The sequence below is a fragment of the Drosophila hydei genome, unplaced genomic scaffold (assembly GCF_003285905.1).
Source record: "Drosophila hydei strain 15085-1641.00,03,60 unplaced genomic scaffold, DhydRS2 tig00000232-arrow-arrow-pilon, whole genome shotgun sequence".
In the NCBI taxonomy this organism is placed as follows: domain Eukaryota; kingdom Metazoa; phylum Arthropoda; class Insecta; order Diptera; family Drosophilidae; genus Drosophila; species Drosophila hydei.
In genome coordinates, this window is record NW_022045690.1 from 125,098 (window position 1) to 136,952 (window position 11,855).

General features: G+C 40.2%; 1 protein-coding gene across 1 annotated transcript; it reads right to left on the bottom strand.

Moving 5' to 3' along the window:
• Positions 1 to 10,453: 10,453 nt before the first annotated feature.
• LOC111602825 lies at positions 10,454 to 11,363 on the bottom strand. The gene is made up of 3 exons (XM_023320136.2): positions 11,139 to 11,363; positions 10,807 to 11,073; positions 10,454 to 10,712 (listed from the first exon to the last, which is right to left on the bottom strand). The coding sequence occupies exons 1-3, from the start codon at positions 11,208 to 11,210 to the stop codon at positions 10,617 to 10,619; spliced, it is 435 nt and encodes a 144-aa protein (XP_023175904.2). The 5' UTR covers positions 11,211 to 11,363; the 3' UTR covers positions 10,454 to 10,616.
• Positions 11,364 to 11,855: the final 492 nt, after the last annotated feature.

An 11,855-nucleotide genomic window follows, 5' to 3' on the forward strand; every position in this document is an offset into this window, starting at 1 on the left:
CTTCCGCGCGCGCAGCAAACACACGCACACGCACACACACACACTCACACACACACGCATACGCACACACACGCATTGGCATTTGCATTTTGGTGTTTTTTTTTATTTTTTTTTGGGGCTGAGTCGGGATAACGGCAAAAACAAACCCAGCAATTGAGAGAGTGAAAAAAAATGTGAGAAACGCGACGTTTGGCCAAGCGCTCGCTGCGAACGCCGTCAACTGTCTGAGCTGCGCGCAGGCGCCGTCAAACACTTTTAAAGCGCTGTAACAGCTGAGAGAGAGCGCGCGCCACATACACAGAGCGACGCCAAGCTGCAAGAGCGCGCAATGCCAGCAGAGAAAGAGAGAGAGAGAGAGAGAGAGAGATTGCGCGCGCAGCAATTGAGAGCATTTGTAATAATTGACGCTTCATGAATGAAGCGGCCCAACGATCAGCTGTGCCTTAAACCGGTAAACGTTGTAAATGCGACTGCGCCTGCTGCTGCTGGCGTTGTTCTTGTGGCCAGCACGTGACGCATTCATTTGACAGCCCACGCCAAAGACCAAGACACAAATCAGCTAAGAGAATAACTAACGAATGGAAGTCAATATATTTTGACGATTGATTATGTATGGAAGAAGAGAGACAGAGAGAGATCGAGAGAGTGTGAGTGAGAGAGAGAGAGAGAGTGAGAAAGAGACAGAGAGAGAGAGAGAGAGGGTGAGGGGAAGGAATGGCGAGAGAGGGAGAGAGCAAGAGGGGGCAGGGAGAGAGAAACGTTGAGACATAAGGAGATGAGAGAAATCGAGAGTAGAGAAAGGGAAATAGAGGAAGATGGAAGGATAGAGAGGGAGATATAAGAAAATAGAAAGAAAAGAGGGATATAGAGGTAGAGATGGGAAGAGGAGAAGGTAGCAAGGGGGAGAGGAATACAGACGACAAAATATGGAGAGGAAGGGAGATAAAGGGGAGAGAGGAGGAGATGGGAGAGAAAGAGAGAAAAGAGACGAGAGAAATGAAGAATGAGAAGAACAAAGAAAGAGAGAGGAAGGGAAAGATAGAGATGGAGATAGGGATACAAAAAGAGAGAGAGAGAGAGACATAGAGTAAGATATCCTTAGAGAGAAAGAGAGAGATGGAAAATAAATATGGTATTCAACTGTGTGTAAGAGTCAAAAAAAAGGAATATAACCAAATATATTTTTAATTTAAGAAATGTTCTTCAATCGTCTATAAACACTGAAAAAACTTAAATACCATTCGATGTGTCTCCGGCTCTTATATTCGGCTAATACTTGAAAGAAGTACAAAGAAGAATTTATCGATAATTTTTTTTTTTTTTTTTTTTTTTTTTTTTTTAATTTTTTTTATTGACAATCTGTCTCCAATGAGATCAATCCACATATTTTTCTACTTTACACATTTATCTATTTCTGTGGGGCAGGTCTAGGACATGAAATCTTTTGATTCGCCTGTGGTTGCTTGAGTCATCCAGTAGTCTTAGTGCTAGAGCATTATCGTGGTTATGTAGATTATTCATGTATCTGTTTGCATATAGTTGTATTTCTTCTTTTATGAAATCTTTTAAACTGTTCGTAGTGCTTCAGCTTTAGATCTTATTCTAAGTTTTCCTGAGACTCTTCTACATGCACACGCATCTCCTCTTCTCTAATGCTCACCTCCGTTTGCAGGCAAAGTTTCCTTCTCATGTTTCTTCATAATTAATATCGAAGTCTGTTGCCAAATTGACTGTCGTCAACTATTTTGGCCCATCCACGCTGACATGTAATTAATTTGGCTATCTCCGGGCGGCCCTACGAGAGTCGCTCGACTGGGCAGTGGAATGCAAGTTGAGCTATTGATGGATGCTGCACAGATGTGTAGATGGAGCGCCGCGGGCTGCTTTGAATATCTTACATATACATAATGGTTGGCAAATTAACGCGCGATTCGCACATCCGAAATAACAGCTTGGGCCAAAATGTTGATTGATTTGCATAATATGTGAAATCGAAATTAAAACGCGTTGCTCATTTCACTAACTAGACTGTGACAGATTGCGACAATTTGGCTCTGATAGGCGACATAATTGATAGTTAGTGGGCGATCGCAGTGGCAGCACCTTTGCACCAGGTAGAAGCGGATGATTCACAATTGCAATTTAATTTGCTGAAGAGAACAGCAGAGCAGGCGAGGGTGGCTCCAAGGCATCTATAGCAACAGCTATGCCAATAATGGCAAACTTCTTGAGCCACCCATGCCAACTGTGTTGTGACTATGCGCTTTCAGCAATGTCAAATTGCACAATTGCAGTAGCAGCAACAGCAACAGCAACAGCAACAGCAACAACAACAAGGACACAAATAGCATTTGCTCTCAAGGCGTCGCGATGGCTTCCAATGGCAGCGACAAAACAAATCGGAGATGTGAGATACAAAACAACAGCAAAGTATTTCTAAGCGCATTGCAGCTCGATGATGTCATTGATCTGGCATAGATTGCAAACACCATTAGCAAATAGTACACATGCTTTTATGTACAGATAGCCGACCAGATGCATGTAGGGATACAGCTAACAAAAGGCCATAAAACTTGCAAAACAAAACGAATTTGCAGAGAGCGCACTATGTGTGCTCATACACTATATATAATTGGGGTTATAATCGTATTGTCAAAGTGTGTGTAACAAGCAGAAGCAGGCGTGCCACACGGTATATATATTCTCGAGCTGAACGACAAGCTGAGTTGGCCACAAAAGCGAGAGACTTGAAGTTGCTCAAGTATATTCCAGTATATCGTAAGTTGATAACTCTCTCTATTATTATCGATAATAATCGATAGTTGAATTTCACTAGGCATAGCTTGAACCTTATATACAAATCTGAAGTATTTCAGATGTTGGAATCATCTCTGTCCCTGTCTATATCTGTATCTGTAGCTGTGTTTTCAAATGCATTGATAAATGAATTTATATTTGTATCAGTATCTATTTATCTATCTGTTTGCGGCAAATGTATCTTAATATTTATATATGCATAAATATATATATATATATATATATATATATATATATTTATTTATTTGTATCTGTATCTATATACAAATCCATAATTATAACCTTATATGAATCCATATTTATATTTATATATATTGGTATATCAGTCTAAATATCTATCTATCTGTGTTGTATCTGTATCTGCATATGCATCTGTGCCAATTCCTGAAACTGTACATTGAATATCTAAATCTTCATCTGGTCTATATCTGACAATATATGTGTATCTGTAGCTCTATCTGATAAGATATCTTTCATTAGATATTTTTCCATGTATATATATAAAATGTATCTGTATCTGTGCAACTATCTCTCAAAGTATCTGCATTGTACATGCTAATGCATCTGATATGCATCCACAAATGTATCTGTCTTATTATATGTATCTTTAAATGTATCTCCCAATGCATCTATATCTGCATCTGCTTTATCTATCTCCATTTGCAACTCCAACTTTATCTAGATAGTTTTGTATCTGAATCTGAATACGTTCTTAAAGCTGTATCTTCATATATTGCACTAGCTGTTAATAAATTTGATTTGGTGCAGCTGCAGTTGTATCTCTATCTCTATCTCTATCTCTATCTCTATCTCTATCTCTATCTGTACCTGTATCTATATCTGCAACAGTTAACTTAAGCCGCGTCTGTTTGTATCTGTATCGAAATGCGCATGTTGCTGGCTGTCGCGCTGTGTTTGGCTCTGTGCACTTGCCAGATGCGTTGACCGCAACTAAAATGCTATTGACCAAGTGACTCGGTTGTTTGTCGGCTGCTTGGTTGGTCCTCATCTGTGTGGCGTATCTCTTTTTACATGCCAGCGTGACACTATTCGGCTCAGCTTCGATCGACGCTGTAATTGATTATTTTAATTGCTTCGCACTTGATTGTTTCTGCCTGAAGCAGCTAATCAATTTGTTCAGCACTCGCGTGCGCTAGTGTGGCTCTCTCCATCTCTCTCTCCCACTCTGTGTTAGGGTGTTCAGATGCCGCGCAGTGCGGCATGCATTGAACTGTAGTCAACGCCCACTGAAGGTCTTCGGCAGCTCGCAGCTCGAAGCTCGCAGCTCGTATCTTGAATGTATCTCAATATTTGTGTAAATGTATATGGATATATATATATGTGTGTGTGTGTGTATGTGTGTGTGTGTGGGCGCTGCGATGTTTCCGCCAAGGCGCAATGGCAATGCGCAGCTCTTAGCGCTAATAGCAACGCATTCGCTAGATGCCACAGAGATAGCGCCGAGCGGGGCGTGCCTCAAATCAGGCTTAAAAGCAATTACGCACTCTGCAATGTTGTCAACGTTGGCTTCATCCACTTCCTGCTCAAAGCGAGTGCGTCTGGGATGCGAAATCTCACACAGATACACGAGAAAAATAGCAAAAAACGCGAAAAGATAGTTTCGCTGGCAGTGCATTAGCCTGGCCAAATGCCAGCCAAGCAGCCGCATTGACTAACTGCCACACAAAGTGCAAAAAAGTAGAAAAAGTTTCAACAAATTGAAGCAATTTTAGCGCTGCTCGAAGAGAAAACTTCAAACTTCAAAATACCAAAATTTTTAAACATCTTAAACCGACTGTTAACAGATTTAACATGCAGTTAGCGAACATATGAAATTGAAATTTGTATGAGCTGATTCAAGGCATTTGCAGTGCTTGAAGAAGGATCGAAACTGAGAGAGATAGAGAGACAGACAGAATATGATACAGGTGTATATAGTATATATATATAGTATAGATATATATCTAGCCAATCAGTTAAGTATTGGCAATAAAATGAATTATTATGGGCGCTCAGACTTCAGAGCATTTCAGTTTCATTAGCCAGCGACAACGCGTGTCACATAAATAAACAAATGATGAGTGTTTCAGCTCGATCCGAGCATATATATATGCACACGTATATCTATCTAAAGGAAAACCGATTGGCACACAGTCTGGAAAACTGACGCCAAGTGAATTTCCCAATCGAAACGGAAAATTAATGAAAGTAACAGACGATGCTGAGATAGATAAGGATTATTGAGCAAGAAAAGTGTCACGTTTATCTCTCTCTCTCTCTCTCTCTATATATATATATATAGATATGCATATCAAACTGATAAATGAGAAAATGTGTGCTAATGTAAGATGTCACTGTGCAAAGGAAAACACTAATAACGATGCCTGTGGACGGCAGTAACCGACTAGTAAAATACCCTGAACTCAGCTTAAAGTGTGTCTCGCTTTTAGGACTATCAATTGAAGCCTTGAAAAGCGAATTGAAATTTCGATTAAAAACATATTCATGAAATAAGTTGAGATGTTGTAAAGGTCGATTAACCCGTGCTGCTTTAGGTATCCAAGCTTAAAAGTGGTTTACAAATTTACAAGTAAAAGCTTAACAGATTAACCACAACCAGCTAGAGGAAAGCATATATATCTATACATATATATCTTTACATGTCTTCCGATAATTCATATACCTATATACGAGTATATCTATATCGACATAGACCAAGATAGATAATCATAACTTGTTACTTTTAACTTTTATTCTACGCACAAGTTAAGCTTTGCAGCTTTACATAAAAGCTTTGCAAAATCCACGTTAAAGCTGACTTTTATCGCTTCGTTTAGTTTAAGCTCAAAAGTTGTGCTTTGCAACTCAACGAATGCACTTAACGAAAACGGAACGAAAACCCGTTAAAAGCAAGTGCTCTAAAGCTTGGCCAAGACAAGTTTTGAAGAGCTTATGAAGCTTTACCTGGAAGCTTACTTTAAAGCTTTTGTTAGCTATGCTAGAAGACAAACACAAAATGAATTGATTCCAAAATTTATATTATTAACAAAATTTACAAAAAAAAAAAACAAAAAATAATAATAAAATTTAGCTTACAATTTTATTAGAATGCATTTGTCTAAGACCTTGAAGCAGGGGTTGCTCATATATAATAGATAATATATACATCTAAGTAATAAACATATTTAAAGGAAGCGAAAGGGATTCTGGCATTCTGGAACTGGTTAAAAATGATTGGAGCTTTGGACCCTTCTCTATAGATACTGCAAAATCAGATACTCCATATAATCCAGAGAGGTGTTCAGCACATGGCATAAGCATATTCAGTCACACGAGATTTTCAGATGAGATATACAAAAACTTGCCTGGGCACTGAAAAAAATTTCAACTTATTTAAGATGACTTACTCTCGAAATTAAAGATATTTATCAAAAATAATACCATGGATCTGAAAATATTAATTTCTTTATATAGTAAGGTACTAAATGCCTAACTCAACTTAAGAAAAAATATATTTTTTACTAAATATATATATATTTTTTTTAAGTAATAGATAAGTTTCATAGTCTAAATTTTGTTAATCAAATATTGAAATTGACGTATCATCTCAAGATAATAAGATACTTTAAATTATAGATCTACTATATAAAGATCTACGCACAAAACCGTAAACTTGCCTGGCTAACAACTGATTTTGAACCCAGAGTCAGAGTATCTTCTAGTCGGGCATTGCTCTACCAAAACTCTCCAACTTCAACTTCAAAACTTAGGCGAAACAGAGTCTGACAGATGACAAAAGTTAAGTCAAGTTGGTTCTTGAGATGAAACATCCATCTAAGGGAGGGAGAATGGAGAGATAGAGAGTAGAAGATAGTGGGGGAGTGAGAGAGCAGGTTATTAAAATGTTGATTGATGCAATTAATTAACTCTGAATTGGCTGGTCGAGGACAGAGCCAAAGGAACATGGACGTCCATTAAATGCAACCAGAGATTATATGTCAATTCTAAAAATAATAACAGCCAGCAGCGACAGCAACAAACGCCACAATAAACGGATAATGAGGCGAACAATGAACAGGAGCAGGAGCAGGAGGCGGCTGGCGGCAGCAATTGCGGCAGGAAACGCTATCATTACGTCCATTGGCCATCGCATCCTGCGTGCGCCGGACTTCGGGCGCATTGTTGTGGCAGCGATTTGTAGGCGGGCAACACTTTGGAATGCTCCATTTACCAACTGCCGACCGCAAAGTGGAAAGAGTAGACGTCGGCAGGGGACGGATCAGATCTAAGCTAAGGACACAACAAATGACGCACAGTGGACATAGGGGGCGACCAGACAGGCGGACAGGCGGACAGGCAGACAGGCAGAGACAGACAAATAGCATCGCCTGAATGGGGCGCTTTGATTAAATGCGCGCTTGATTTGAAAATGATTTCATTAATTAAACGCGTCCGCCCACCACTTGGCCCCTGGTCGCCTTGCGCCCGCGAGCGCTGCGATTTTCCGCACTTTGTAAATGTTTGTTATTTTGACATTTAATTGTAAGTGTTCTGGCGTCTGATCGAATTCACTTTGTTTGCACTGGTCAAATGCCAAAGGCGTTCAAATAGCTAATACTCCATTATCATATTGTACGCTCTAAATTTATAATTTACACTTTATATAACGGTTTTTTTGCCATGACCAATGGCAGCTGATGTGTAGAAATTAAATTTTGTAGACTTGGCATTGTCAAAATCTTCAAAAGAGATTTTGTCACTCTCAAGAGTTTAGCAAAGCACATGGAAATTAAGTAAAGAGAGGGAGATAAAGAGAGAGACACTTGTATGTTTGTATATAGGAATTGTTTCCTGTCACTTTCTTACATTAGTGCTAGAACTCACAGTAAATTTAAGTGAAGAGAAGAAGACAGCGACGCGTTGTTAACAGTTATGCATATGCATGTTTATTGCTGTTAGTCTGTTTCTGACACCACTACTTCTAGCTGCTCGCGCATGCAACTTCTATTGGCACGCGCTCTTACTTAGTCCACTGTCTGCTTTAAGCAATTTACCGCTACATAAGCGTCAACATGTTACAGTGGTTTACTATCTATTGTTTGCGTTGTCAATGTAACAGTTGATACAAGTAAGTCAAATACCCATTGCAGCAAGCAATTCGGCATACCCCGTGGGCATTGCGAGCGTGGGTATGCCATGGTATTATGTTACACATAGTAAATGGCTTTAGTCCATGATATTTGACCCTCATTTGATTTTAACAGATTATTCTCAAAGTAACTAATTGCAGCAAATTAGTTGTTGTACAACATTAAATTATAATTACGCCTTGCTGTGGGTTATTCGATAAGTAGAGCGAGTAGGAAAACCACGAACCACGGAAGAACACGTACCTAAAACTAATTAAAATCAATGTTCTGTGCAATCAAATGGGGCTTTAGTTTATTAACTTTTTTGTTTTTTGTTGATTGTAAAACATGACTCAGCGATTTATAAAAGAACGAACTAAAAATTAAGAGGCTAAGCCGAAAGTGATTTAAATTTATTTCGATAATCAATTAACCTTAATCCGTTTAAGTTTAAAGATTGCAATTGCAATTTTGACTTATATCTCAATTCAAGGGAACTGACTCGGCACGGATTGCGAAATTAGCTGAGCAACGATATTTATCGAGAATTATCGATATTGTAATTCTTTTATGCACTTCACACGACTTAAGTTGAACTTTAGGCTTTATAATTAAACTAAATCTTTACACCCTATTTTTCTCATTGTCAATGGGTATATACTCTATCGAATTGGATTTCCTATATACACCATATTTGTAATTTTTAATATTTATGCATGCGATATTTGTTAACGTGTATAGATCGACTCAGCTCGTTGGTGACTAACGAATCAATATACCCTTTTTCAATGGATATACTGGGTATATGTAGAGATCGACTCTTTTTGATCGCGATCATGATCAATTATCATGATCATTGGAATTGTCATTGTCATTGGCATTGAGGCCGCTGATGCAGCGACCCATTAGAGCCATAAATAGTCGTAGGCACGCTTCCATTTCGGGCTGCCAAACTGGCCAGCTGGCCAACTGGGCTAATTAATTTCACTCTGCGTGACTTGAATGGGAAAGTCAACTGAGCGAGTGCTCAGTGCTGCAGTGGGCGGGTTGGGTGTTTCGTAGTTGCCTGTGCTTACATAATGCTATATACCCTGTACGCTTTTGTTTTCTATTGGCAGCCGGCGAATTGTATGAGTAATGATTAAATGCTTCTTTGGCCACGCCCACCAAATGATTCATGAGGCGTGCGCGTTCAGTCAGCGGCATCAACTAGTCAGAAAACCCTTCTCTCTCCTTCCCTCTCCTTCAGCCACTCTCTTAAATCCTCCTTGACCCCAGCCTTGCTGAAGATTGATCAGTTAAAGCAGCATTTTGCGAGTGGCTCTTACTTATTTACTACGACAAACGCACACACACATGCATACTTGTACAAAATTTAAGAGAGCTGCCTGCTTGCTCCTTTCAGTTGATAAGCTTCAGCAGCAGGCAAGTTAATCTGTAACAAGCTGAATTACACACACAGAAGAGAGTAAGCTGCGCTTTAAACTGAGCGGGAGGGGGTGGGTTAAGCACATAAAATGCACTGAGATATGGCGCAGTTCATTAAATTAATAAATATACTATGTACGCACACACACACACACACACACTGGCATAGACGTAAGCGAGGTGCTTAGCAGAATTGCGACTCTGGCAGACGGCAGACAACAACAACAATAAACTGTAACAATAACATAAATAAACAAGCTTTAAATAGACGTTGGACCAGCCAAAAACTTCATCAACTGCTAACAAAAGTTACAGCAACAACAGCAGCAAGAAACTCAAGGTAAATTATGCAAAAAGTGTTGGCAAGGCAGGAGGCGGAGCGCGACGGGGCGGGCGGCGTTGTGTGAAGTAAACAGCGTGTAGAGTTAGAGGCAGGTTAACGCATAAGTTCAAATTTACAAAAGTTAACAATGGCAGCAGACGTCGCCTGTGCGACTCATTGGAGAATTGGAGACTACAATCCCAGAGAGCTTTAACTGTTGTTCAGTGCTGGAGGCCAAATCAGTTGACAGACAGACAATTGGGGCGAAGGCCAGAAAATAAGTTAAAAAGTTCAAACTTAATAAGATTTGCACAAATAGGCGTTAATAGTAGACTTATTTACTGAAGGCAACGAATATACTACAACTATATTTAGATATATTTATGTCTGAGTGCAGCAAGTGTTATATGTCATATATAAAAGCTTTGATTGGGTCATATACTGCACTGCCTGCTGTCTCTTTCATATTCATATTTAAAGTCTCCAGCCCTCGCTCTCCACACTCTCTTTACTCTCTTTCTCTCTTGCTCGCGCTCCCTCTTTCGCGTTCATGTTCTGTTATTTGGCACCTTGCAGTCGCACGCTTTCATGACATAATGGATAAAGCGCAGTTTTGTTTCTGCTTTGCGCTCTGCCCGCATTGCTGGCCGAATTCGATAACTGAGCGCGTTTACAGTTAGACTCTGCTGCTGCCTTTTATCTATATCTAATTGATAAGCTTATCGGGCCACAAAAAGACACTGAACAATAACTTATGTGATTTTTAGCTTAACTAGCTTACTTATGACTTTATTCCACAAGACACTCAGACACATACACACACACACATTCAATTGACACTAGCTTAAGATAATACAAATAGCGCCTAGCTAAGCGCGTCCACACAGCCTCTTGATCGGAGGGGGGGAGTGAGGCAGCGTCTAGACCGTCTGGGTAGCCACATCGCGCTGGCAAGTGCGTTTATAACAGCCATAGGCCTCCAGACTGTTAATGCTAAATATCGTCAGTCCAAAGAACTGCAAGGAGCCGAACAACATGAGTTATAATATGTATGTATGAATGAATGTTTGTGTGTGTTGTCGTAAAAGAGAGCAGAAACAGTTTACTCACCGCGGCGGCCGTATAGGCACCAACGCTAAGGCCAAGCACGAAGCCGGAGGCTATGAAATGGGTTAGAGCCAGGGTCGCGTGCACACGCAGCGACCATGCCGTTGAGTTCCATCTCCAGTTCTGACCGAGCCGCAGGTAGCGGCAGAGTACAAGCGTCAGCGTCACTACGAAGCCAAGGAGAACGACGATTATGTAGAAGCAGCCCCGAAAGTTGCTCAGCCGGACCGAGCTGCACACGATGCAGAGGAAACCAATGAAGCCGCACAGCTGAAAGAGTAGCACAGAAGATGAGAGTTTTGTTCCTTTGTGGGCGTGGCCAGTCAATTACATACCAAGCAGATGATCTTGGAGATTCCGCGTAAGCTGCGCAAATACTTGCGATCGTAGTCATGATTAACGGACATGACAGAGCGACGTTTGCCAAAAAGTAACAAAAAACAACAGCACAACACTTGCTAAAAGGTAAACAGTTAGCAAACAACAACAATAACAACAAGCGCGGTCTGTGCCCACAAAAATTCACATTGCGTGCGGCAGCAAGCACAAAATGCCACTGGCGTTGGGCAAACGACTGAAAGCTTAGAACAACGGCAGCGGCAGTATGTAAGCGAAAGAGTGAGCGCGCGATATGTAACACACATTCATACATACGTACTGGAGCAGAGAGCGAGTGAGAGCGGCATGCAATACACTTGCTCAACTCGTAGAGCGCAATCCGAGGTGCTCACTGGCAACAGTCGCCACTTGAAAAATATTTGTACCAAAAGACAAGACACGCTAAGTGTACCACTCGCGCTATATATACATACGTACAATTTCCATATAATTTTTGAGTTACCTAAGCCAATTTATTTGAGATTTAATTTTAAACAATTTTATCATGTAAACCTTTTTATTTAATATAGCAAATTCACATTTTATTTGCCATTTAAAATGTACCAATTCCAAGATCCAATGTACCATTGAGTAGTTTATGTACCAGTTTTGGTACATTACGCCAGCAGCTCTCTAGCGTTCACGCTCGCTATCTATATGTGTCTCTCTTTTGG

Coding starts and splice junctions, on each gene's coding strand:
- LOC111602825 (XM_023320136.2), bottom strand. CDS start 11,210: ATGTCCGTTAATCATGACTACGATCGCAAGTATTTGCGCAGCTTACGC. Junction 11,074..11,138: donor TCTCCAAGATCATCTGCTTG/GTATGTAATTGA, acceptor CTACTCTTTCAG/CTGTGCGGCTTCATTGGTTT. Junction 10,713..10,806: donor GTGCCTATACGGCCGCCGCG/GTGAGTAAACTG, acceptor GGCTCCTTGCAG/TTCTTTGGACTGACGATATT.